This window comes from Esox lucius, chromosome 11 (assembly GCF_011004845.1).
Source record: "Esox lucius isolate fEsoLuc1 chromosome 11, fEsoLuc1.pri, whole genome shotgun sequence".
NCBI lineage: Eukaryota > Metazoa > Chordata > Actinopteri > Esociformes > Esocidae > Esox > Esox lucius.
In genome coordinates, this window is record NC_047579.1 from 30,210,314 (window position 1) to 30,238,143 (window position 27,830).

General features: G+C 39.8%; 2 protein-coding genes across 2 annotated transcripts; both read right to left on the bottom strand.

Annotated features, from left to right (window-relative positions):
* Positions 1-2,842: 2,842 nt before the first annotated feature.
* LOC105013070 (phosphoinositide-interacting protein) lies at positions 2,843-5,088 on the bottom strand. The gene is made up of 2 exons (XM_034295337.1): positions 4,950-5,088; positions 2,843-4,571 (listed from the first exon to the last, which is right to left on the bottom strand). The coding sequence occupies exon 2, from the start codon at positions 4,555-4,557 to the stop codon at positions 4,156-4,158; it is 402 nt and encodes a 133-aa protein (XP_034151228.1). The 5' UTR covers positions 4,558-4,571; positions 4,950-5,088; the 3' UTR covers positions 2,843-4,155.
* Positions 5,089-6,177: 1,089 nt separating this feature from the next.
* Positions 6,178-27,770, bottom strand: gspt1l (G1 to S phase transition 1, like). The gene is made up of 14 exons (XM_010874345.5): positions 27,272-27,770; positions 23,827-23,874; positions 14,486-14,731; positions 14,042-14,075; positions 13,805-13,882; positions 13,535-13,715; positions 13,216-13,370; positions 12,826-12,966; positions 12,500-12,593; positions 12,248-12,328; positions 9,589-9,762; positions 9,412-9,501; positions 9,152-9,320; positions 6,178-6,608 (listed from the first exon to the last, which is right to left on the bottom strand). The coding sequence occupies exons 1-14, from the start codon at positions 27,462-27,464 to the stop codon at positions 6,556-6,558; spliced, it is 1,737 nt and encodes a 578-aa protein (XP_010872647.1). The 5' UTR covers positions 27,465-27,770; the 3' UTR covers positions 6,178-6,555.
* Positions 27,771-27,830: the final 60 nt, after the last annotated feature.

The following is a 27,830-nucleotide window of genomic DNA, read 5'->3' on the forward strand; positions in this document are numbered from 1 at the left end:
AAATGCAGTTTCAAACATTTCAAGTGTAACTTGCTTCTGGTGTTTAGTGCAGCATTGTGTTGAGCTAAGCTTTCAACTTCTGTCGGGAAAAGGGGCAGGAATGCCCCAAGTTGTCAAGCCATAGAGTTTGGATGGGCACAAAACTTGTAGCGTATCCGAAATTTGACGGATGTAACAAATGAATCTGGAGACGGAAATGTCCTGGTCAAACTACACGTCTTTGCTTTAGGTACCAGCAAATATATTTCTCCCTCTCAAAATATATATTTTGTGTTTGAACAGGGCTTGTCTTTTATGGCTTCAGCGCAGCCATAACAATTGAGTTACGTTAATGATTAGCTGAGGGAACTGCCTTAGGGAAGTATGTTTCCATTAGATCACAGTTGCTTTCCTCATTCACTCAAACTCTCATTTTAATTGAACAATATTTCTTTAGGCTTACCGCAATGTAGATCAAAGTTGTGGGTTACTTGCGAGTAAAAACGACAGCATACAATCAATTGAGCCTATAGCATAAAGATGTTCATTTTTATAATCTATGCATATAAACTATGCATATAAACTATGCAAATAAGGCCCCGTCCAATAACAAAGCGTAATGTAGGCTACATGGCCTAATGGCTTAATACCGACTGGAAATAATATGCTAACATGGTACGCATAGCGCATCATATGGCAGAGGTCTCTGTAGCTGTGTGCGGCACAGGTATATCACTGTCCACATTAGCAGACACCGTCTGCACGTCCTCGTCACACAGGCCCAATGCAAAGACCACAGGTGAAGGCTCGAGCTGCTGTTGGGCATCCTTAGCGTGCGTCGACGGTGGCCCAGTCTCTGCCCTTCTCGCGACCCCACGGGGGGGGCCTCCGTTCCGCCTTAGAGAGTTTCTGATACCGTTGGAGAGACGGCTGGATAACCGCCTCACCGCACCTGCGATTCCCCGCTCCTTCTTCAAGAGCCCGACATCATCCTCCAACTCCTCCGGGGGGACTTCGATGTTGCCCGTGTACCAGAACACCCACCAGATGAGACTGAGGAATATGACTATGGCACCAGCGTATATTAAAAAGTCATAGAAGAATATGTCGGCAAAAACCCCGATCAAAAGAACTAGCAAACCGAATATGTCAAAGGACACCGCCAACCAAAAGGCACAGGAACAGCGCCCCAATCCGCCGTACGTCGGCTCCATGTCTCCAAATATTATTGGAGATAACAAATACTTTGTTTAGACCACCTTTTCTTTTCTAACTATCATTTGCGGTCGGTTTCCAGTTGAATTCGTTCAAGGTAGTTTCAAACAAAACCGTTTGTTTGAACTGGTAAGGTGAGACAGGTAGGAAGCTCGCCGCTATTCAGGTTTACCTGTGTCACAAGAACAGGGCACAGCACAGAGGGGAGTGGCGTGGTAGCCAGGTGAAAGAAGGGAAGGGAGGGTGAGACAGAGAGGGCTATTGATATGACAACACCCAAACCCACTGTAAATGTTGATTAGTGACGTTGGCCGCATAAAACGCTTACGTTTTATAGATCTGAGAATCCAAATCAATTTGTTGAATTTATAATTTATTTTTTTTAGCAATTATGATAACATTGTGCAACCAGTAGGAATGGTATCACTTACGATGGAAATGCCAACGTTATTTAAGCTAAAATGTTAATAACTATCATAGAATCAAAATATGGGTCTGCTGCCATTAGTTCTACAGGTAATGCCAGGGTATAAACTATGTTAATCGAATGCTTTAAATAGGCCAGCATGGTAATAGTGTAACAAGGCACGTTTCAGCACGGGTATTTCTGTGTTTTTACCCTGTAACAAGGTAATTAACTGGACTCAAGTTGACTTTCAAACATGTAATTACAAATCATAAGCTACATAGTGTAATAATATCATTTGTAATACTATCAGTAGTTACATATACAGAATCACATTCTGCAAGATAATTTTAACTACAAAACTACAAATGTAACTTGTTCCAATTGTCAACTAATTCCATAACAACCTTATTTCCATAACAACCTTTATATGTTGTTACATTGTAAAACCTGGGTAACTACCATGTAGTTTCTACAGTTAGTACAATATTTAATAATAGGCTAATTTGGGCAAGATAATATAAGGTGTTACCATTGCCACTTAAATGTTAATGTCTTTTTGGCAACTCATCCCATTAAAAATGTACTAATAAAACTCATTGTATATTAGATAGTACACAAGTCAAATCTGAGTTAATGTGACCATTAGAAAAATAGCTGTGTATATACTTAAATATGGGTTTGATAGCCCTCAGACCCATTCAATTTATGACATACTAAAAGGGTGTGATTAGTTAATCATTTCTTTAGTATTACTCTTCCCCTGGTAACAGTTTGCTAAGAATATTTTCAGGGTCCTTGTGTATCTTTGTAATCAATGACTTTCAAGGCAGATACAAAATTTAGGAAAACTTTTTACTATTAATAAAAGAAAAGTATTGTACATTCGTAATGTTCACTGTTTCACCATGACTGCATTCATCAACACATCAAGAGTGAACATTTTTGAGTATTTTAGCAGTTTCCTTTTCTTAGAAATCATCGCAGTTGGAGAATTGTAGACGTTAGTAGAATTTTGTGAGTGGCCACTGAGTGTACTGGTATCCCTCCCAGCACTCTAAGCACTACCCTATGAAAAACAAAATACAGCCGACCACCAGAGGGAGCCACAGCTATGTATATTCCACAGAAAAGTGCCTGTTTTTTGCATTCAGAATAACATTGTGGGAAATAAATAAAATAAGTAATATGAACACAATATAATAAGTCATGCACCCATCTTTGGGACATATCAACAGAAGAACTGGTTTTGTTTTTATTAATCAATAAAATATTTTAAATATTTTAATTCAATATAGCCTTCCAAAACCCCCAAATGCACATTATCAGTGCACCTTCACACATCACCAGACGAACATGCCAATTCTACAGTAAATACAAATAGATATTTAGCAGTACAAAGGTCATGAATAAAAACTGAAAGTATCATATCAGGATTTTGTTATTGTAAATTATGTCTTTACAAAGTCACCAGAAAAGTAATCACCAGAATTCAAGAATTCCCCATATTCTCTTTACAATTAAATTACATTCAGTTAAAATGTGTTCCTCACTCATTTTTACAATAATAATGTTGGTAGATGGCCAATCACAACATGAGTTCAATAAATGAATAAAGGAGTAACACAGAGCCTCCTAGTTTATCAAGAAATCCATAATAACCCACATTTAGAAAGATGGAGACATGCCGCTCTCACATGGTTGAACATTTCTTGTAACCACAGCAGCCTACAATAATGATTAAAATGTACAAATGCATTAATGTCAAATCCAAAATAAAAACTATAACATCAGGTTTTAAGTAAACACCTTGGATAACTTAAACCGAATTAAAACCCAACTGGCTTCTACCTCCCTTTTTGATGAACGGTTTTGCTTTTGAGCACTGCCAGATGGGTACTCAGTCATTTGACCCAGAAATGTATAATTTCATCGACCATCAGTATTTGGAGAGGAAACCGAGCCAGAGTGCGCCAACTGCCACTCAGTGTCCAACTGTCCATTGTGACCTCAGCAATGATTATGTCCGGTAGCATTTTCTGCCTTCATAATCCTGTTTCTAAAGGATTTAGCAATCCAACACAACAGCTACAATGAAAACAGGGGCTTATAGTGGAAAAACAACAACTCATATAGATCACAGTCAGATTGACAGATGGGATAGTCTGGGCTTCAGCAGCAGGGATATGTTCTGTTCTAACCTGACACACATGATGATAAGCATGTTAAAAGCTTCCAACAGAGCAATCTCATGATGTTCCCATTTACAGACAAGCTATTTCATGTCTAAATATAGAAGGCAGCTACAGTATGTACAGAAGATCTAGTTTCACACAGGTCTCACTTGCAAATCAGAATCTACCACACATGAATTTGACTAAGCTCTATGAACAGAAGTTAAATATAAATTCTTCCATACTATGTTACAAATGACCTTCCTCACATTCATATTTTCAAAGTGTGCTTTTCAGAATTACATTAGAAAACTCCCACAAACACTTGAACTACTCTATAATACAAAAACAACATTGTTTCAGCTTTGAGTCCATGGCTCATCAGTGCTGTTCGTGCACCTGAAGCGCCTTGCCATTGATCTTGGTTAAAGCCTTGTGCTCCAGTCTCTGCTTGACCACAGGCACCCACACCAGCCCTGTGACCAAGAACATGAGACCCACAGAGAGGAACACAGGCCCCAGTAGGTAGGGCACGTTTCCCACCTGGGTGAAGTAGAGCAGAGAGAGGGCTGTGCCTGAGCTGAACAGCACCCCACCGATCAGAATTGCCAGGAGGGGCCTGGCGAAGTAGTACCAACAGGGGAGGTTGGTGCCCAGGGTAACCCCTTCAGGGACAGGGTTCAGTGGAGAAGATGCTTCGGTTTCCTGGGTCTCGTGGTCGGTGCTGATTTGGCTGGTTCTACGATCCATGTCAGACACGGCAAACACTGTGGGTTTCATCATTGGATAGCGTGGCTCTGCGGAGGAGATGCAGGTGTGAAGCAAGTTGAAATAGTACGATTTTATCAAGTACATACTAAAAGACTTATGTTGAAGATTTAAAATATAGAACTTGACATTAGAGGTCTTGAAAACCATTCAATATATATTTATTTCATTATGGAATGTGATATTTTTATTAGACATCATGAAATTACAAAACATCTGTTGGAAAACCATGAACATTCGATTTCTTAGGTCGAGTTTAAAAAATATGAAATCCTCAGAGTAACTGAAAATTACATGCACTTCAGTTTCCTCCTCAAATCAAGCCCCATGGTTGGAAAGCAAGATAAAGGCAGGTACACCTTCCCTTTTGGTTATTGACTACATAGGATATATACGTCGTTGCTTACCTTTAGGCGTTACGCCTGTGTTGACTCCTTTTCGTCTTTTTATACGGTGTTTGTCAGCGACTGGCGGGCTGCTTTTCTGATTATTAAACCTTCTGTATAGGCGTCCCACCACTTAAGCCCCACCCACAGAACCGTGACCCCACCCTGTAGCCTAGTCCCCTATCTTTTCATCTCGCTTCATCCTCTTTCCACATCCCTCCACCATGGCATCATGACATTATCTCTGCAATCTGTGATCTGTTCCAATTTGCTCCCTGTTGACAATATTCACCACACATTGTAATATTGCACTATGGAAATAAACATGGTACAGTACATGACAATTTCTATGCACAGATGAACAGTGCGAAGTGCAGCGGCAGAAGCGCCAGCATGACCATTGTTTATGGGACTTGGGGGCCAAATTCTACAGAGTCAATAGAATTATGAACACTGCACAACATTTGTAGACATTTAGGTTACTGTATTCATAAACACATTCAGGTTTAAAATATTAGATTAAAATGAGGATATATGAATTAGCATAATACATAAATCCACATTAGTCAATGAGTAACCCACCCATCTATCAACATCACAGCTGTGCTGAACTTAAGAGAAGCACCCTGTTGGTCTTTAAGTCCAATGATTGACGAAGGGTTGTGGGGTCGATTTTCACACTAGACCAGTAAGAAACACTCAAAATTCTATCCTTACTAATGTAAGTCACATTCAGTAATGTGCTAAATGACTAAACTGTAAATGTGGGGCAGACGCAAAGTATACATGCTCACTTACTTACACACTACAGTCCATGATTTCACACTTAGATGACTGCCTAAAACTTTCCAGACAGGGCAAAGGGATACCTATTCTGCTATGCATGATACAGGCTCAAAACATGCAAACTCTAATATCCTCCAAAAACACCTGAGTAACATAGTCCAAATAAAGAGCATGCACATCTTTCCCAATTTAATATTTATTGTCATAGTACTTTGCTTTAATAACATGTGAATGCGCTCGAGCACACTGCCAGAACGCCAAATGAGAAGAGAAACCAAAAGTGGGTAAAAGCAATGGGAGACAATGTACAACCAAGATAATAACATTTTGGTTTCAACGGGTTAAATTCTCTCAAACATCATTTGTAGAATTTTTTTTGTAAATCATCTTTTTTTGTATTCCAAGCAAATCCTGGTCCACATCTGGTTACAGATATAACTGCTGCCATTTTTCATTTATTGATGGAAGCCACAAAAAAAAAATATATAGTAAAAAAAAAAAAAAAAACCAGAAGAGTAAAAATAATCTGTTTTATGATCATGAGTAGACCAGAGTAGGGGAGTGGGTGAACAGGTTTAGGGGGGAGGGGCCTAACCCAAAGATGGCATAGCTGAGCTCTCAATATGAGAAAGCTGACTCGTGTGGACTTGATCTAGATTTTCATTTGCTTAAAAACAGGTTTCCTTTTCAGAGAAGTTTTTTTTTAAGCTGATCTTCGGTAGGTCAAGGGGGGAGAGAAGAGAGGCGGGCCACGGCGCCCTTGTCCCCATCGATGACCCCGGACATCACTCCTCCCCCCACCCGGCACCGGACTGCGACCGGGGACTCCCATGCAACAGCTTCAGTCCCTCTCAGCAACGAGCTTCAACACCTTACCGATGGCAATGGTCTTACCTAGGTACACAGAGACACACAGAGACAGAGGTTAACAGCCAGGCCCCTTACCACGACATTCTGGAAATGTACTCAAAGCCCTTTTTCCAGTACAGCTCACATCAAAGACAAAAAAGCATTTCACTTATAATTTCTAAGAGCAAAATGTTTTCATCAAAACAGTACTTCTAGCGGGTTATCCTTCCACAACCAGATCCCATCTATCATAAGATACTTTTTTTCAGCCAAATGTGATTCCATGTGGACACCAAGTGCAACACAGTGGTTAATACTTAATAACCTTACGCCTCAGGTCCAAATCACATGACATGTTTTGTCCAATATTACGGGACCATGTTGGTTCTTTCGGAGGCAGATTTGTAGTTAATGTTGCGGGGTCAAATACTTCTGGGACGCCAAAAAATGGTCTGTCACATCAACACGCTAGCCAACAACTCCATAACTGGACCACTAAGCTTTGAACACATTTGGTTAAAAAGGCAGCGAGGCAAAATGTGCCACCCTATTTCCAGTATAAACATGTTTTTACATGCATCTTTTCCATATTGAGGTGTGCCGCCATTTTGACAAGACACTTCCCATGTTTTCACCACTGTCTAGTATCAATCTGACCTGACACAGTAAAACATCGGATTAGCTGGTCTTCACATTTTTTTTCCAGCGCTATTTGGTTGCAAAAAATGTGATTTTAGCTGGGAGCTCCGTTTAATCTCCCGTTAGTAGTGTGTTAAGTAATCTACCGCTAACCTGCAGATAATACGCAGGTCACGTGTCTTTGCAATCCCCAGAGTGTGTTTTTATAACATAGCCCAGGTTCGAGCTATGACATTACCCTTTATGAGATACAACACAGATCTGTGGAATCCCTGCACTGACGTGAGACAATGTGCTTAGGCTGCTACTAAAGCGCCTTAGCAATTACAGTACTCAAAAATGTCCATTTACTGGCGATATCAAGTTATTGCAAATCAATTGGCGTAGCCATCCTGGACCAGGCAAATTGATATGCTAAAAACTACTATTTGATGGTTTATTGCTGTTCTATCCTTGTGTTGTTACAAAATTAATATAGATTGGGCTGCCTAAGTATTCAACCCCCTTGGACCATTTTACACTGTGTGACAGTGATATAGATGCAATACATTCTTTTGTCAAAATGAAAGCTCTAAAATATTAAATATCAATGAAAATATAACAGTAAAAAACATTGATGTAATATGCAACCAAAATTAGAAAACCCTTTGACAGTGTGTGTTCACCTGGCAGTCTTTTGGGCCAAGTCTCTAAATGTTTTGCACACTTGGATTACGCAATATGTTTAGCACTATTCCTTTCAAAATACTTTACTGGAGATGATGGCTAGATAGCAATTTCTGTGCGTGGCCACAGACTTTACAAAAGATTTTCCTCAAAATGGTAACTTAGCCACTCTTGTTAACTTTAGAACCCATAGCAGCCGTCAATGGCCTTCCTTAAGATGACTGTAGCAGCCGCAGACGACAGTGTTTCTTTAACAACGTGTAAATATCCCAAAATACACCTGATAAAAACATATTACTGTATTCCTGTGGATTTGATCATTAATAAGAAATCAGAAAAAAGGTATGCTGACATTTGACTTGATTTAGTTTTTATAATTTCTTTAAGATGCTAGTGCCAAAGCGGCCACGACTTTTTACGTTAGAAGAGGCTGTTTCTGTATTGTTTGGTGATACTACTAGCTAGCTAGCCAAGATTAAAGCAAGTAATGTCATGCTTTTCTGACGACCGGCCGAGACATAATTTCAATGTCTTGAGATGTTTGTGCCTTATGCTTACTTTATAATCACGTTAGTTGTACCTACCTCGAATGGTTGCTTGCTCAATCTCGCCCAATAAGAGTCAGTGTGCAAACGTAGATGTTTGTTCATTGTTTCTACCAACCCGTCGTATAGAAACCCACAACTGCTTGCTGAAGTTAGTTTACTATCCGGTCAGTCTATCAGGCTATTAGAGAAATTGTGTAGTGGCAAATGGTGCTACACTCACAGACAGGAGTAGAAAGAGGTCAAATTTGTGTTACATGGATGTGGTGTCAAAGAGAAAAGACGTGAAAAGACATGCTTTTTAAAACAAAGTGAACGTGTCATTTTTATTTGTTCTTAGGTTTTTGTGCTACATCTGTTTGTTTGAAATGTGTGAAAAAATATTATTTATTTTGAGAATTCTCAATAATCTAAAGCAGGATTCTAGAATTCTGTTGGGGTCTAAAGGGTTCATCAACACCAGTGCAGATACGGCACGTGTTGTTGCTTAGCATACTACTGAAATCAGGAATTCCTCAGCCAGTCTCTTGTTCAAAACAGACTAAAACACATTTTCATCAAGGACTGTCTCTGTTCATACGATTGTGTCGTTAGTCATTAATCTTTACAATGTTTAAGGTGTGGCAGGATAAGCTGATGGAAAACAAATTCTGATTTGCTTTGACACAAAAGCATACCTGTTATTCAACAGGAATAAAAAAGGTTTGAAACGTGATCAGGTGAATCCAAGCCCAGTACCTTCATCCCGTAGGGTGAACCGTCCCATCTGGGGGAAGTCTTTGAAGGTCTCAAGGCAGATGGTTCCTGCAGTGCGCAAACGGGCAATGCACACCTGGTCCTGTTTCACAAAGCGTGGTCGCGTCTTACTCTTATCTCCCGTCTTTTTGTCTACCAGACAGATTAAGGCCTACGAGAGAGATACAATTAACATCAATGGCATTTAACGCTTAACGAGGTACTTCAGAGTTAAATACGAATGACATCATGACTATATTTACCGTAATTTGCACTTCTTCGATGCAGGTGTGGATGTGGAGGACTGCATTGTAACCCGGGCAGATGATTGACTTGTGCTCGATGATGACAATCTAAGACAAACCCACAATACAGTATTAAGTGGAAAGAAACGGCGGAGAATCCAGGGTTCTCCCAGACGACCAGGTGGTGCGGCATACCTGGGCATCAAACGTGCGGCCAGAGTGGCAGAGGTTATCAATGTTACAGAGGATGAAGCCAGGCAGGATCTCCTCCTCCTCAATGCCCTTCAGTCTCAGCTTCAGGTTCTCACCAGGAGCGGCGTCATCAGTCTCCACGTCATCACTCAGCAGGCTCAGCACCTCTACCGTGTGCTACAGGGAGGGAAGGACAGGAACCATTACAGTGTCTGTCGGGTGGAAATCTAACAGCGGCTAATATTCAGTTTACCAACACCCACATAATGCTGCAGACGCTGCCGTTACCTACAGTTACGACCAAAACATAAATGGCATGGGGGAGAAAAGCACAAAACAAAACTTGTTTTGAAAATATAAATTTAAAAAAACGGTCTCATGACATGCACTTCATCCAAGCCCTAAATATCTATTACTACTTTTGGAATTATAGGAAACAGTAAAATGTACTGTTTAGTAAAAATGGACACAGGAAATAAATATCAACACAGTACGCTTCTCCCTCATCACATGGTACACCGTCCAATGCTCAGATTTAGCTATTGTCACACAAACACTTGTCTATAGTGAATAGAAAATGTTTGCCATCAAACAGCAATGAGCATAACAGCCTGGCATTTAAATACAAATATTAATTTAATAACAGATGTGTATTATTTTGGGGCATTCAGATAACTGTTTTTTTTTGAACGGCCTGTTTCAAAGGAGTTCTATAAAATCCACCTGAAACTGAATCCCACATAGCAAAAAACAAAATAATGAATAAAATGAAAACAAATGCATTCAACATTTTATAAATAAACAGACCGTGAACTGGTAAATGGAGAGTCAGCAGAATCGTGTAAATGCACCGACTTTTGGCATTCAGTGAAGTCTATGGTGCGACAGATCACAATCTGCTTCCCCTCCATTTTATTTAAGATCAACTAGCCTATTTGTTTACTTAGGAACAACTAGGGCTGTACATTTAATCGAAATAGCGATATTGATATATTTAGGATCAACTAGCCTATTTGTTTACTTAGGAACAACTAGGGCTGTACATTTAATCGAAATAGCGATATTGACATATTTAAGATCAACTAGCCTATTTGTTTACTTAGGAACAACTAGGGCGGTACAATTAATCGAAATAGCTATATTGACATATTTAGGATCAACTAGCCTATTTGTTTACTTAGGAACAACTAGGGCGGTACAATTAATCGAAATAGCTATATTGACATATTTAGGATCAACTAGCCTATTTGTTTACTTAGGAACAACTAGGGCGGTACAATTAATCGAAATAGCTATATTGACATTTCCTGCTCCAAAAAAGATGAATGATACACGCTTCACGCAAGGCAACGTACAGGCATTGTACATCTGTAATTGTTTTTCTTGCAAGTGCTGTAGGTATTTTTGTAGATAACTTAAATATGAGAAATTTTGTTTAAATACTTGGTTTTTCAATGTTAGTTTGAGTTAACACTGCAACTGCTAGCGAAGACGTCTGCTTCAAGTCAACGAGTGGCACCAAGATATTGTCCAACATAAACAACAGCATGGTTATTAAAAGTTTCAGCTTCAGTGTTGGTGCTTACAAAAAAAACTTAATATGGGAGAAAATATACCTCAAGGGTTGAGACATTTTGCCTAACCATCTATGGCATAGGCACAAACAAACACCACTGCATTAAATGAGCAGTTCAACACATGCAGCACCTTCAAAAAGGAAATAAGAGTAAAATATACCGCTTAAAAGCACATTATGTAGGCTATAATCACTATTTTTAAGTGAGATCTACTCTGTTCACACCCATGTTAGAAAATTGCAAATCACACCCGTAATTCCAATATTTGTTAAAGAAATTGCAATTGAATATTTTATCCAAATCGTGCCGCCATAGGACCAACATTTGCATAGAATCAGCCAAGCATTTTAACCAAAGGAAAGTCAATACATTAGTGTGAGAAGGTAAAATAATCTATTCAAATTGGAACAAAGTGTCATGATGTGTGACCACAGATGTTTGTAGTAGTATTTTTTGTCAATTTCCATGTGGGAAAACTACAAAAAAAATGGAGCTGCACATGATAGGGTGCTGCCTACCGGAACTATGGAAACTAGGCGAATGCCTCAAAACTGTTAGCACTTTAAGACATGAGAATGCACGTGTGCATACAATGATTTAGCAGCTAAACCCAATGCAAACCTTTTTATAGGCAAACACAATACATCTTTACTTAATGTCACTTGATATTAGTGACATTAAGTAAAATTGCAGGCTTGAAGTATCTGCAACAAACAGCAGTTTTCAAAATAAACACCAGAGGGTGCACTTGTATTTGCCAAGTAGGAAGACTATATCGGTCTTTCTCCAACTGGCACCACCTTGTAAAAAATAACATTCCAGAGAACCCAGGTGAGATAAAAATATTTGGAATCATACATTAGTGCCTGTTCGAGCAAAATGGAAAGAAAATTATGGAAAACAACCTCAGAATCTAGTATAGCTTTATATAACCACATTAATAACTATGATTTATTTTGATAATAATTAGAGAACGCAATCTGGCCTTTATTTTGAAGTCCAACTTCATAGGCTGTATCAAATAGGGGGCTCTAATTAAGGGTTCTGATTGTTCCATGGTAGGCTGGGCTGGGGTTCTGTCTTACCCTGTTTGGCATCATGACCAGCTGCTGTGCTTTACTGATGGATCCTGACTCCAGTTTGCCCAGGATCACGGTACCCATGTCCTATTGGGTAGGAAACCACGGAAGGCAAGGTTGTTATACAACACGTAAGCCATATCAGAAAGGGTATTGTGTGCTGTAGTAGTATGAGACACAAATGGAGTGTTGTAAAGGCTTTATAAACACTCCATTTCTATCACAATAGAATACATTTCACGATGTGGTTGTATTTACCTTGTATTTGTCTACTATGGGTAACCTGACGGGTCCGTCGCTCGATCTGTTTAAGTTTGGCAAACTGTCCAAATGTGGAATGAATGGTAACCCTCTGGAATACATGGGAAGGGAACACAGGTCAGGGCAGTAGTGTCAGGAACATGTTAAATCCATTTACACTGGAAAGTGATAGTACCTTTAGAGTGGCTTCGTTAATAGAGGAGGAAGGAGCGTTTCTTACTGGACAAGAACAGATAGTACCTCCCCATTTCAGAATGTTTTCTTCCGTTTCGTACCTAGTGAACACAACCCAGGATCAACAGAGTAAAGCAGGTGATACTCACGTATACCAAGTGCACGACTCAACAGGCTCCTTGAGGTTGGCTCCTGTGAGGCCGGAGCAGGGCATGAAATGAATGTCTTTCTTGGGGTTGAAGCCAACCTTCTTCAAAAATGGCACTAGTTTTTCTTTGCATTCTTCGTACCTGAAGTTTCAGATCAGACAAGGAACATTTACTAAGCGCTGTGGTAGATTTCTGAAGCATGACAAGAAATGTTACTTGAGGAACTCTAACGCAGCAGCGTTAATGACCCAAAGACTGCTAAGACCCAACATCCAAACAAGATTTAACTCCACCATATCACTTTTTAATGAATGTCTGAAGCAACCCATCATGACTACCACAGTCCTCTAGGCTAGTGTTTGTTCTGTGTTCTGTGTGATGGCTGCACACCTCTCCAGGCTCCAGTTCACAGTGGGGTCGTCCATTTTGTTGACGAGGATGATCAGATGTTTCACCCCTGCCGTTTTGGCCAGCATGGCATGCTCCCTGGTCTGTCCGCCCTTCTCAAAGCCTGTTTCAAACTCTCCTTTCCTTGCAGAGATCACCTACAGGGGAAAACAAGAAAATAGGTACCATGGCGTCGCTGTATTAGGCTTCCAGTATTTTATGATCCAGGGAAAATATCATTGTTCATTTCAAACGTACAACCCATTTTATTTCAGGAGCCTTTTCAACCCAAGAAAAAAAACGGATCCACAAATGGACTCACAAGTACGGCCAAGTCAGCTTGTGAAGCGCCTCCAATCATGTTGGGCACAAAGCTTTTGTGGCCTGGTGCATCAAGGATGGTAAAGTGCTTTTTTTCAGTCTCAAAGTACGCCCGGCCGACCTCCACTGTCTTCCCCTTGTCTCGCTCTTCCTGGTTAGTGTCCAGAGCCCAGGAGAGGTACCTAGCAGACAAAAGTAGTTCAACCGAAAATGTCCCAGGTAAAAGGCCTCAGTCAGCCACTGTAAAAGCAGAACATTGTGAGGACCTTACCAGGTTTCCCTGTTCTTCTCCTTGGCTTCTCTTTCATACTTCTCCAGAGTTCTCTTCTCCACCATGCCGGTTAAATACCTGTCAAGGGAGAAGAGAAAGAAAGAGTGGAGGAATGAGGGGAAAAATGTGGGGAGGGAGAACAGTGGTAAGAAATACAACTGGTATTAGAAGCCCAATTTGACTGAATGCATCAAAAGGGAAAGAGAAAAGTGTCTCTGAATGGAAACCAATACTCACATAATCTGTCCTCCGATGGTCGACTTGCCAGCATCTAGGCAAATAAAAAAAGATGAAAGGGAGGGCGTGAGGAGGTGTAAATAGCGCACACAGTCCAATGGAAAATGTACTTGAGCTTTCACCTCAGACCCTTCAATTGTAAGAGGTGCAGTGACTGCCACACTGGACACCAGGGGGAGCAATTATCATTACCTAGCTTGCTCAGAATTATGTGTTTTCACCTTTCCAGCTCACAGATTTAATCTGTTTGGTTACTGACCCAGCACTCCTAACCACCAGCTGGCTGCCACTGTCTAGCGTTTAAACACAATTTTATTTTTTTTCTGTTAGATCAGCACACAGGGTCAGACTTAATAGGCATCAAATGTATAAAACGAGAAACCTTCAAAGGTTTGTGCAATAACAATGCCTCTTCTTTCACCCAGGCTTGCCTGTGACACTCACCAACGTGACCAATGAACACCACGTTCACGTGCTCCTTCTTGGGCGCGTCAGGCGGGAGAGCAACCACTTTAGGTACAATTGGCACTTCTTCCTCCTCTTCCATTACTTCATCCGGGATCTCCTCAACAACTATTTGTCCCCCATCGCCACCAGGTCCCCCTCCAGGCTCCGCCTCATTGGGCTCCGCCCCTTTAAGGTCCCATGTCTCCTCTGTGGTCATTTCAGAGTCGCCATTCTCCACCAGGGCTGGCCAAAACAAAGAGAAGAGCATTGGTGGTTTAGAAATAAGCAGACTAAAGAAGACTAGGGGTTTGACATGAACAAGACCAGCGTTCTAGGACTTTGCCAAGTAGACGCCCCACAACTCTGATATTAGTTACGCAATTTTGTACTGCCAGTTATAGACAAAGAATATAGAGAAAAAACATTAGAAACAATCATTATTTTGCTTGATTTGGCTTAAATTCCAGGTAATCCCACGATTTGGGGGATTACAATCAAAACCACATTTTAATTAAACAAAAAATTCATACAACCATTCAAAAGTTTGATCACTTAGAAACCTTGTTTTCCATTAAATTAGTTCAAATAGGAAATATAGGAAAATGAGTGTTGGCCACTCCATTACAGGCAGAATACCAGCTGACTACTTCTTCCCAAAATTGTTCTGGCAAAGTTTGGAGCTGTGCTTTGGGTCATTGTCCTGCTGTAGGAGGAAATTGTCTCCAAACAAATGCCGTCTGCAGGGACTGCTGTGGTGTTGCAAAACGGAGTGATAGTCTTCCTTCTTCAAGATCCCTTTAACACTGTACAAACCTCCCAGTTTACCACCAAAGCATCAGAGACAATCACATTGCCTCTACCATGCTTGAGAGACAGCATCACACACGCCTCCAGTATCTTTTCATTTGGTCTGCATTTCACAAATGTTCTCTGTGATCCGAAACATCAAACTTACACTTCTGTCCATAACAGTTCTTCCAATCTTCCTCTGTCCAGTCCGTGTTCTTGATCTTTTCTTTTAATTTTCCAGTCTGAGATATGGCTATTTCATTGCAACTCTGCCTAGAAGACCAGCATACCGGAGCCAACTCTTCACTGTTGACATTGAGACTGGTGTTTTGTGGGTACTATTTAATGAAGCTGCCAGTTGAGGACCTGTGAGGTGTCGGTTTCTCAAACTAGACACCACTATTTCCCACTTATTGTAAAGCGCAGCCATAGAAAAACACTTTTTAACCAAGCTGAGCACAGTTTACTATCGCACAAGCGTAAGAGCAGAGCAAAAACGTCCGGCACCCGACATTCTGAGTATCATGCTGGCAAGGGGGGTCAGAGAAACATAACTGTCTGTGTCGGTGCATGCACACGTTTATGTTGTACTGTCAGTAAATGGCTGTCACACTGATATAAAGAAGGTAGCCATCATCTTAGTAACAACCAAAGGTAAGAAACTGTCACAACTCGATAGCAACAATTGGCTACCACTGATAATAATATTTACTTTATGTAAACTAACTGGAGCACATTGAGAAACGGTTAGAGCTTAAATTAGTTAACGGGGAGAACATACAGCTACGGAAAAAATTAAGAGACCACTGAACATTTTTCTTTCCTTTCCAAAAAGTTGAAAAGAAAGTTGAGTGAGGAACAGAAGCGTTCAATATGCAGTGGTCTCTTAATTTTAACCCTTCTGTTCCTCACTCAAAACCTTCCTCTGACTTTTCTGGAAAGGAAAGAAAAAGGTGCAGTGATCTCTTATTTTTTCCCTGAAACTGCATTGAATATAAAAAGAAATCTTATTTTGACATTATTGTTGTTAATTTGCTTGTGCTCATTAACTTGGGAGAGGGATTGGGTTATAAATCTAACCACATTATACCCACCCATAAGTGTTGGTAATGGGCCGGGTAATGGGCCTGGTAATGGGCCTATGTACACCAATATACAGGTGCTGGTCATCAAAAAGTTTATTTATGTCAGTAATTCCATTCAAAAAGTGAAACTTGTATAATGTATACATTCATTCCACACAGACTGATATATTTCAAGTGTTTATATCTTTTAATTTTGATGATTATAACAGACAACTAATGAAAACTCCAAATTCAGTATCTCAGAAAATGAATATTGTGAAAAGGTTCAATATTGAAGACACCTGGTGCCACACTCTAATCAGCTAATTAACCCAAAACACCTGCAAAGGCTTTAAATGGTCTCTCAGTCTAGTTCTGTAGGCAACACAATCATGGGGAAGACTGCTGACTTGACAGCTGTCCAAATGACACCCATTGACACCTGGAACAAGGAGGGCAAGACACAAAAGATCATAGCTAAAGAGGCTGGCTGTTCACAGAGCTCTGTGTCCAAGCACATTAATAGAGAGGCGAAGGGAAGGAAAACATGTGGTAGAAAAAAGTGTACAAGCAATAGGGATAACCGCACCCTGGAGAGGATTGTGAAACAAAACCCATTCAAAAATGTGGGGGAGATTCACAAAGAGTGGACTGCAGCTGGAGTCAGTGCTTCAAGAACCACAGCGCACAGACATATGGAAGACATGCGTTTCAGCTGTCGCATTTCTTGTGTCAAGCCACTCTTGAACAAGACACAGCGTCAGAAGCGTCTCGCCTGGGATAAAGACAAAAAGGACTGGACTGCTGCGGAGTTATGTTCTCTGATGAAAGTACATTTTGCATTTCCTTTGGAAATCAAGGTCCCAGAGTCTGGAGGAAGAGAGGAGAGGCACAGATTTCATATTGCTTGAAGTCCAGTGTTAAGTTTCCACAGTCAGTGATGGTTTGGGGTGCCATGCCATCTGCTGGTGTTGATCCACTGTGTTTTCTGAGGTCCAAGGTCAACGCAGCCGTCTACCAGGAAGTTTTAGAGCACTTCATGCTTCCTGCTGCTGACCAACTTTATGGAGATGCAGATTTCATTTTCCAACAGGACTTGGCACCTACACACAGTGCCAAAGCTACCAGTACCTGGTTTAAGGACCATGGTATCCCTGTTCTTAATTGGCCAGCAAACTCGCCTGACCTTAACCCTATAGAAAATCTATGGGGTATTGTGAAGAGGAAGATGCGATACGCCAGACCCAACAATGCAGAAGAGCTGAAGGCTCCTATCAGAGCAACCTGGTCTCTCATAACACCTGAGCAGTGCCACAGACTGATCAACTCCATGTCACACTGCATTGCTGCAGTAATTCAGGCAAAAGAAGCCCCAACGAAGTATTGAGTGCTATCCATGCTCATACTTTTCATGTTCATACTTTTCAGTTGGCCAACATTACTAAAAATATTTTTTTGTATTGGTCTTAAATAATATTAAAATTATCAGAGATACTGAATTTGGAATTTTCATAAGTTGTCAGTTATAATCATCACAATTAAAAAAATAAACATTTGAAATATATCAGACTGTGTGTAATGAATGAATATAATATACAAGTTTCACTTTTTGAATGGAATTACTGAAATAAATCAACCTTTTGATGATATTCTAATTATATGATGAGCACCTGTATATATATCCATAAATAATCTGGCATTTCCAGCTACAATAGTCATTTACAACATTAACAACGTCTACACTGTATTTCTGATCAATTTTAATTGACTTTTATTTTTTAATTTCTTTCAAAAACAAAATTTTAAAGTGAGACCCAACTTTTAAACAGTAGTGTATGTTTGACGTCCAAAACATTAAACCATATCATGAGACCACATGTTGTATAACTTTAAGAAAAAAAGTTATTGTTACCCTTCCATTCAACTAAACATTTGGCGGATGCCCAATGGATTGATGAAAGAAGGCAACTTGGAATTTTACATTTAAGCACAAAGGTTTATGTAATAACCTCCAGCACCCAGAAGACTTTCATGACAATAATCACTAAATGCTACACAACGTGGTAGATGCATGCATTGCAAGCACAGGTACATTTTTGTTGACACTTCAGTAAGTTTACACAAATCACTGATGCACTGTGTCCATGTTTTCTGATACATTTGGGCAAATAAATACATTCCAAGAATGTAGTTTTTTTTTTTCAAACTCCAGTTAGGCAGCATTTTTGCATTCCTGCAGACTACAAAAGTAATGGAAAGGAAAACATTAACTGTATGTCATGACTGCTTAATCAAAGTAGCCTACGCAGCTGCTAACACTTCAAAAATGTTGACATCCATACCACCGTCACACCAGTATTAATATCCCCAGAGGGAACAGGCAAAAGAAACCACACTAATGTGTCCCCCAAATGCATTCAAGCAGCCTTTAACATCAATCTAATTGGAATAAACAAATGACAAGAGCAATGGGTGGGTTTATGTTTCAGCACCTTCTAAGGTGCTCGAGCCACTTTTCAATGTCCCATTCCTACCTATATTAGCAAACATATCATATCAACACTACGTGACTGTAAAAGAAAATTTGGGCCATTTACACATTGCGCTTTATTACATAATTTTATAGGGCTTTACATCAGGCATTATTAGGGGTGTAACAATCCATCTACTACATCGATGTATCGATATATATTCCTATGATCCTACTACATCGATCTGTGCTCAGCAAGTTTGCCTTCCGGACGACATATATCGATCTAACATCGTTTTAAAATGTAATCAATCGATTGTATCGACACTAGGAAATAACCCATTGGATTTAAGCACGTCAGAATTTATAGGAATGTTTTTTCTTAGCACTTTTAATGATAAAGGAGATAAACATTACTCGATTCAGTCTGCCTATCCGTGACGTCAACGCCCCGGGCCAGCAGCAGCGCAAAGACAACAAAACATAGTATGGCAGAGGAGAAGCCGACGAGCGAGAAATTATCAAGCCACCATTGCGGTCCAGTGTGTGGAAAGTGTGGGTTGCACTTTATTTTTGATATTAATACTGTATTTGTATTATTTCTATGTTGAAAAACAACAGCAAAAGTAGCAGGTAAACCTACTGTTAATTCAACCTGAAGAAATGTTGGTTGCACTTTATTTTTGATATTAGTACTGTATTTGTATTATTTCTATGTTGAAAAACAACAGCAAAAGTAGCAGGTAAACCTACTGTTAATTCAACCTGAAGAGATGTTGGTTGCACTTTTTTTTTTATAGTAATATAGTAGTATTTTTATGTTGAAAAACAAAAGCACAAGTAGCAGGTAAACCTACTGTTGAAATGTTGGTTGCACTTACTGTACTTTTATTGAAAATGTATTGAATATTGAAAATGAGAGCAGAACATTTTAACTTCCTGTTAATTCAACCTAAATTGTTGGTTGCACTTTATTCAAATAAAATGTGAATGCATTTGCCATTAATTGTTGTTTACTTGTTTGTTTATATTCATAATTAATTGATACCTGATTCCCTTACAAGAAACAACAGGAATCTAGGAAACTTCACCTGCACTGTCAAGTATCCAGGTATTTATTTCAGTCAAACGGGTTTAATTTTTGCCTGAAAAGATACTGAATCGATTTCAAGTCACTGAATCATTTCGGATCGTATCGTTCTAAATGAACCATTATCGGCCTTGAATCGTATCGACAACCACAAATCGAATCGTGGTTAAAATGAATCGTTACACCCCTAGGCATTATACACTGCTCCAAAAAATTAAGGGAACATGTAATCATCTCAGTATAACACCAAGTCAATTAAACTTCAGGGATAACAATCTGTCCAGTTAGGAAGCACAAGCGATGGTGAATCAATGCCACCAGTTTTTGTGCAGATCAAAGTGACAACAGGTGCATTGCAGTGTCAACAGCAAGACAACCTCCAAAAAGAAAATGGTTTTGCAAATGGTGGCCACAGACAATTGCTCTCTCATTATTCTTCCTGACTGATTCTTCTCTAGTTCCTTGTCACTACTGGTAGCATGAGATGGTACATGCAGCCCATTCAGAATGCACAGGTAGTCCAGCTCCTCCAGGATGACATCCATAAGTACCGTCAAAAGTGTTTGCTGTGTCTCCCATGACAGTCTCAGGAGCATGGAGGAGACACCAGGAGACTGTTACACGAGGAGAGCTGGACAGGGCCATAGAAGGGCATCAACACAGCAGCAGGACAGGTATCTGCTCCTCTGTGCGAGGAGGAACAGGAGGAGCACTGCCAGAGCACTAGAAAATGACCGGGCTACTGGTGTGCATGTTTCTGACCAAACAGTCAGAAACAGACTCCATGAGGACTGCCCAGCACTGAGCAGTTCAACTGGCATTCGCCAGAGAACACCAGAATTGGCTGGTACACCTTTGGTGCCCTGTTCTCTTCACTGATGAGAGCAGGTTCACACTGAGCACAAGTAACAGACGTGAAAGAGTCTGGAGACACCTTGGTGAACATTATGCTGCCTGCAACATCATCCAGCATGATCGGTTTGGAGGTGGGTCAGTGATGGTCTGGGGAGGCATATCCTTGGAAGGTCGCATAGACCTCCACGTGCTAGCCAATGGTACCCTGAATGCTGTTAGGTACCGGGGTGAAATCCTCTGACCCATCGCCAGAGATTACGCGGGTGGAGTTGGCCCTGGGTTCCTCCTGGTGCAGAACAATGCCCTGCCTCATGTGACTAGAGTGTGTAGGCAGTTCTTGGATGACGAAGGCATTGATGCCATTGACAGGACCTCACGTTCCCCAGACCTGAATCCATTTAAGTACCTCTGGGACATTATTATTTTGGAGTGAGTTTGAATCTAACCCTCAACTGGTTGGTGATTTTGGTTTCCATTGACCGTTATGTCATTTTTTTCTCAAGTAATGACACAATGTACAGTAAAGTCTTTGAACATTAATATATTTTGTTAATCAAGACCCAATGTGTGATTTCAGTATTGCCTGAATTCTTTTGAGCAGAGATCTTTTGTCAAAATCATCTAAATTCTTCAATAACTGTTGACAATACATTAGTGCTGTATTGAAAACATGTTTTAGGTTGTACTGATGCAATGAATTAGAACTATTCTCAGAAAGCATAGTTAAAATGATGCAGAATTATACTTTTTGGGTGCAGTCTGGAGCCATGAGGTCCAGTGTATCATTTATATTTCTACACCTGAACATGCAGTTAGGAGTGGAACATACAAAGCGAAACACAGAAAATAATATAGTTATCAGTGACTACACTAGGTACAGCCCTAGTTATCCCCAAACTATCTAAAAAAATATTTCCACAGCTCTATGTATATAATTTCTAAAAAGTGAAACTGTTTAGCAACCTACATCCTTTAAAGACTGTGATAGTGATATTTGACATGGGTAATGTTTGAAGAGCGCCATTTGGCAATCCAATAATGAGAACATTATTAAATGCTGGGACTGTGAGTGGTCCAAGGGTTTGGTAGCTGATGGGGTGTTTCCCTCTTATAGTATTAACAGCTGCAGCCCACCGTGGCTAAAATGTGATGCGTTGAAAAACGATTCAGTGCCACAGTGAATGTAATGTACAAAATACTCAGGAGTTTGTAAAGTTACAAATATAATGTGAAATCATGTGGCACGGTGAGCTAGATCCAGTAAAACTATATTTTCTACCCCCTCTATAACACCCAGTGCAACAAACTTAACTGTATATGGAATTCATATTGCCTCATTAGTTAGTAGCTAGTGGCTTTTATTAGGAGTCTGGGAGGCGATTCATGAACAGTTTTAGATAATGTTTAATTGAGAGCGAGTCCTTAGGTTATTATCAGGAAATTATGTTAAGACAGCATTGTCAAATAATGTTAAGAAAATCAAGCTGAGAAGCAAGGGAGACTGGAATGAAGATTGCATTACTGGTAACTACCATAGGAATATCTTGAAGAGTTGAGACAAATAGTACAATAAATAAACAAGCCCCTAGAGGCTCTGTATGGCCAAACCAATCATCATAATAGGTTGAAAAGCCTTCTAAGTCCAAGGTGAATGAGTCCACACTCAAGTGAAGGGGAAATAGAAGGCATCAAGGCTGCGTTCACACTAGGGCTGTCAAAATTCCTCAAAAATGACGTTCGAATATTCCCTCTAAAAAAACACATAATATTCGAAGATCTGGTTGCGCATGCGCATTTTGTCAATGACGCGCATCACATCAATAACAGGACAAATTAATACAAAGAGACATAAATAGACTACCTATACAAGTAGTTAAGTTTAAACATATTTGACAACGTATTACCTACACAAAAACAAGTAAATCAAATGATGACCAAGACCGCAGACCTCACGCTCGCTCGCTCAAGCACTTTCTCTCTCTCACTCTCACGCTCTCTGCGCAATAACGGTTTAAAATTAACAACAATAAACACATTTTGAATGCTGATCAAGAGTTTTGTGCAAGCAATATAAGGTCGCGACTATTGTCCCAAATATAGCAGGCATCATTCAGTGATTAAAACAAATATTAACATTAATTGAAGTTTCACAGTTGTAGAGTATCCAGTAGAAGTAGACGAATATTTTTCAAACTAACCTTTGTTGAGCTGAAATGAAGACAGATTCAGCAACTGCATGGCCTATTTCTCGCGTTAAATTGTTTTCAGAAACACGTTTCAGTGAACTATTTTTGTAAAATACAAGATCGTATTCTCAACGAGCCGCCATGACACTGTTGAAATTCTCGAGTAGCCAGACCCACATAACGCGTTCATCCAATCAGCTGCTGGTCAGGGGCGTGGAGCATCAACCATGGCTGTATGACGTCGCAACACCACGCTTCAGTTGTGTTGGACATATGGATTTGTACCGTCAGGCGCGCTAGCGCGCCCACTCGCAAAGCAGACAGCCAGACAACCTCTGCTACCGCGAATGTTTTTTTCCACATTTTTTATTTTATTCGAATATTAATATTCACCTTTGAAATTCGTTTTTTTTTTTCAACTATTCGAAAACTATTCTGATTGTTATGACTTGGTACAGCACACACACAGGGCTGAAGTAGAGACATGGTGTATCCTGTTAAGGGTCTCCAGACAAACACAGCATTTAAGTCTACATATAATGCAAAAATATATTTGCTACTGATGTAGTATTCATCTAGGTATGAGGATAAGGGACACTTATCCCATTTATATCTATCAAAAATAGCACCACTGTGCAAAACCTGTTATGCTAGAAAAATTTGAAATATGTGACTATTAAGAAAATGAAGGCCTACAAGCATCGATTACAGATTCATACCAGTGACACTTGGTTGTACACTTTACACCGAATAAACAGCACTTATGAAGGTCTTTGTGAGAGGCTGGAGGCTAGGCCGATAGATTGTGCAAGGCCAGCTAGGTTATTTAAGGACAATGCAGGACAAAGGGAACAAATTACCACCAGAGTAACAAATATACATACCTGCAGTTTCTGCAAAATCCATGGTTGCAACAACTGGTTCAACATCCGCTGAAAGAAGTAGAATAAAATTAATGCTTTATCACACACTTAGGAATGGCGTGAAATCTGAAATGTAAAGAAAGCCATCTTTCTGGCTACCACAACATTCAGAACTTTGTTCTTACTAAGCCTACCAAGGTCATGAAAACTAATCTTTCTCCCAGACACTTGGCCAAATGCGCCAAAAGTCTGGGTGAACAATGTCCCAAACTCAGCCTAAGAAAGCAGTGATGAACTCCCATGCAATGTAATAATCTAAGCTAGGCTGTCACAACTTGACTATAATGCATTTGTTGGGATACAAAAAGCGCTGCTACAGTAGATATAAAGCTTTTGCATTTTGAGTTGGACGAGCTGGTTAGCTTCTCTTTCGATGGGGCTGACCCAAAGAATAATGTAAATGTGTTTGAGTATATCTTGTCCATCCAATACTGCACTCCTTAGATGTTAAAAAAGCGCAAGTAAGACCTACATGTCAAAACCATATAATCAAACTTTCAGCTAACGTATTCTGACAATTTTTGGGTTAAAGTGTTATTGTGGTGGTTAGGTAACACGGTGATATCCATGGGGAACAGCTTGCAATGGAAACAATCCACTAAAACAAAAAATATTTTACATTGGTCACTTCTATGGAATTCTATGGTCGGCACAGGACAATTTAAAATGGTCGGTGTAATAAGACACTGTATGTGAGCTTCATACTAGCATGGTACAAGGTTATACAAATGGCAACACCAGTTCTCACTATGTGTACTATAACCAACAGTTTGATGTTCATTAGCTTTACATTGCTCAAGGGTGGTTGAATATATTTTGTATAAACACCCATTGGTGACCCTCGGTAAACAGAAAACCTGCCTGCACAGACCAGTTTGGCAGATTAATGGATAAGTTAAGGTCAAAGAATAATTTCCCTTGTGTTGCCCCCGCTAAACGAATAGAGCAAAATACTAAGAGGAAGCAAACAGTCTTAAGTCAAAAAGATTACTCTAAGAAAACTGCTAGACTTGAATGACTGACTGACTAACTAACAAGTTAGTAGTGCCAAAACAGATGATTTACAACAACATAAAATATTCAACATATTGGACAATATACACTCACCTAAAGGATTATTAGGAACACCATACTAATACTGTGTTTGACCCCCTTTCGCCTTCAGAACTGCCTTAATTCTATGTGGCATTGATTCAACAAGGTGCTGAAAGCATTCTTTAGAAATGTTGGCCCATATAGATAGGATAGCATCTTGCAGTTGATGGAGATTTGTAGCCTCTTTTTCCTATTTGTAGTGGAGATGAGTGGTACCCGGATTATACTATGCCAACATTTTTGCAATATGATCTTGGCAAGACTGCTTTTGAATTAATGTAGCTACTAAAGCAAAATCCGTAAGTTGTTTGGAATATGTATTTTTGGTTTCTTGGTCAGCAAAAAATTGACACTTAAGCTTTGTTAACAGGCCTTAAAGGGGAATAACAATGAATATCTAAAGAAATTTCATAAATCACTTGAAGCAACTGCTTCTGCACGCATTCTCTTTCTCACTCAGAAAGAACAAAAAATGAAAGTGATTTGATAGAACTTTGAAATAATCTACATGGAAACAAATGTTTGGTCACAAAAATACAAAATTGGGGAACTTCCATTAATCGTGATACATGCCATATAGAAATGTTAGTTTTACATCTTATATTTTCTAACATCACCTGAATAGACAACTTGTGGGCTTAATGCTTACTTTTACTAAAACCACATATTTCTTTAGCCATTATCATTTACTTATCAAGCTCACAATGACAATTTCTTAATTTAAAGCAGCTAGAAATATACAACAAAATAAAACTAAGATGCATGCTGGGAATGGGGATGTGTAAAATTAATGTGTGCATAATGTATAAGTAGAATCAGTATCATACCTCAGCTATCTTTGACATTCCAAGTTTGAATATGAGGGGTTTTGATTACGAGGCAAATACAGGCACAAATACAGGCACGTACATGATATATTACACAATTATCACAGCCCGTTATGTCTTGACAGCCCCACTTTAAGAACAAGTGGATGAAAATCCCTGAATGCATATTTAAGTAATTACATTGTGGTCTGTTATAATAAAATTGTCATGCCAGTCTGCGTTACATGGTAGTTGTTAGTTACTAGACTACAAACAGTCTTGTTTGTGCAGCATAGGAAATCAGAAAAATCCCTGACAAATAAAACAAACATGATCGTTCAGACAAATCACATAGTCGATATAAACGTGTAACCAAATGCATTACCAGATACGAATATGGCTTGACTTCACGTTTTTGCCTGTTCAAACTCCAGGAAACAAATTTGTCAAATATTGTACATTTTTGTTGTCAAATAGTCAACAAAAATGTACTCGGTGCACAAGTGTGTCTTTCGATGACATGCACTGTATGTTCTACAGTACTTATAAACTTTTATTTTGATCATCCACGTCACACTAGCAGACAACACAATTTACCACTTCCTTAACAAGTTGTCATCTCGACTTTATTCGAGGCAAGGTAGTACCTCACATTACCAGTTTGAATTACTACGATCAGAGCCATATCGTACGTTAAAATATTGTAGCTAGCCATATCGTACATTAAATATTCTACATGAAATCCTAACGTAGATAAAATCGAGGTAGCGTTATGTACTTCAAAAATACATCGGAAAATTGCCAATGACAATGTATAATAACGAGCAATTTCTGATTATAAAGCCCACGTAGACTGTCAGACAACCCGCAAAAAAAATAAAAAAATAAAAATACGCACGCTAGGGCCTATAAGCAACTACCATATTACGCAAGTGCTGACTACACAGCTAAACATGCCAGACAGCTAGCTAGCTCAGATTGGCTACCTAATATATTAGTTAACCAGCATCATACTTAACGTCGTAGGTAGTTAACTACAACTGAAAGTTCAGTATGGTAGATTGCAACTAAATTACATACTGTACTGCACCTAGAAAGTGATGATTTCTAGCTAGTAAGTTCGTTATTTGCCGGCTAGCTTGCGAATCTTTAGTAAAGCAACGTTACCTAGCTGACGTTAACCTGGCTGAGAATTGCTTAGCTTTAGCCAACTGTCGGTGTTACGTAGCTAATTAGCTAACTTTAGCTAGGAAACATGCAAGTTGTGTGGCTACTAACTACCTAGCTAATGTTATTAACCACAAGTGATCAGATTTTGGACACTTGACATTACCAAGACAGTTGGAAACGTTAACGAACTACCGATCATTTTACCAACCATTAATGGCATACGTAACTACAGTGAACTACAACACAGGAGATAGCTAACCAACTTAACGAAGTTAGCTTGCTAGCAAGCTAGCTTTGCTATATCTAGCTGAATGCCAACGTGACTGCGAACTTACCACCGGAATCAGTATCTTCCGAGGGGCCTTTCTGTAAAAAGGACGGGACAAATTCGACGGCGTTTATGTTGGGGACAAACGGCTTGGCATTCACATTCAGGGCAGCGAATGCAGAATCGAGTTTCCCATCGACTGGGGCCTCCACATCGTCCTCTTGTTCCCAGGAATCAGGGGCAGCGTCTCTCGGGTCCATCGTGGATATTTGCTAAATAATCACTACACTACTGACTGTGATGAAGACTTGCGTTACGCAGTTGCCGAATTAGTAACTGTCCGCCCCTATTTCCCCCTCGTTCAGGTCACCCCGATAAAATTGATAAAACTAACCCTCTCTTACGTCTAATTTGTGTTTGATTTACTTGAAATAAAACTGCCGGTTTCTCTCCAATAAAGGGACGCGAGAAAAGGAGATCCGACTCAGCACAAGCAGCCAGTCCTCGTGTGCTGCTGACTCTCCCCTAACCAGATGGGAGCGACAACCAGTTGCATACTGGGACATGATGTGCAATGCAGATGTCGCCATTGATCGGAATAACGTGCTGGAGGCCGCGAGAAAACT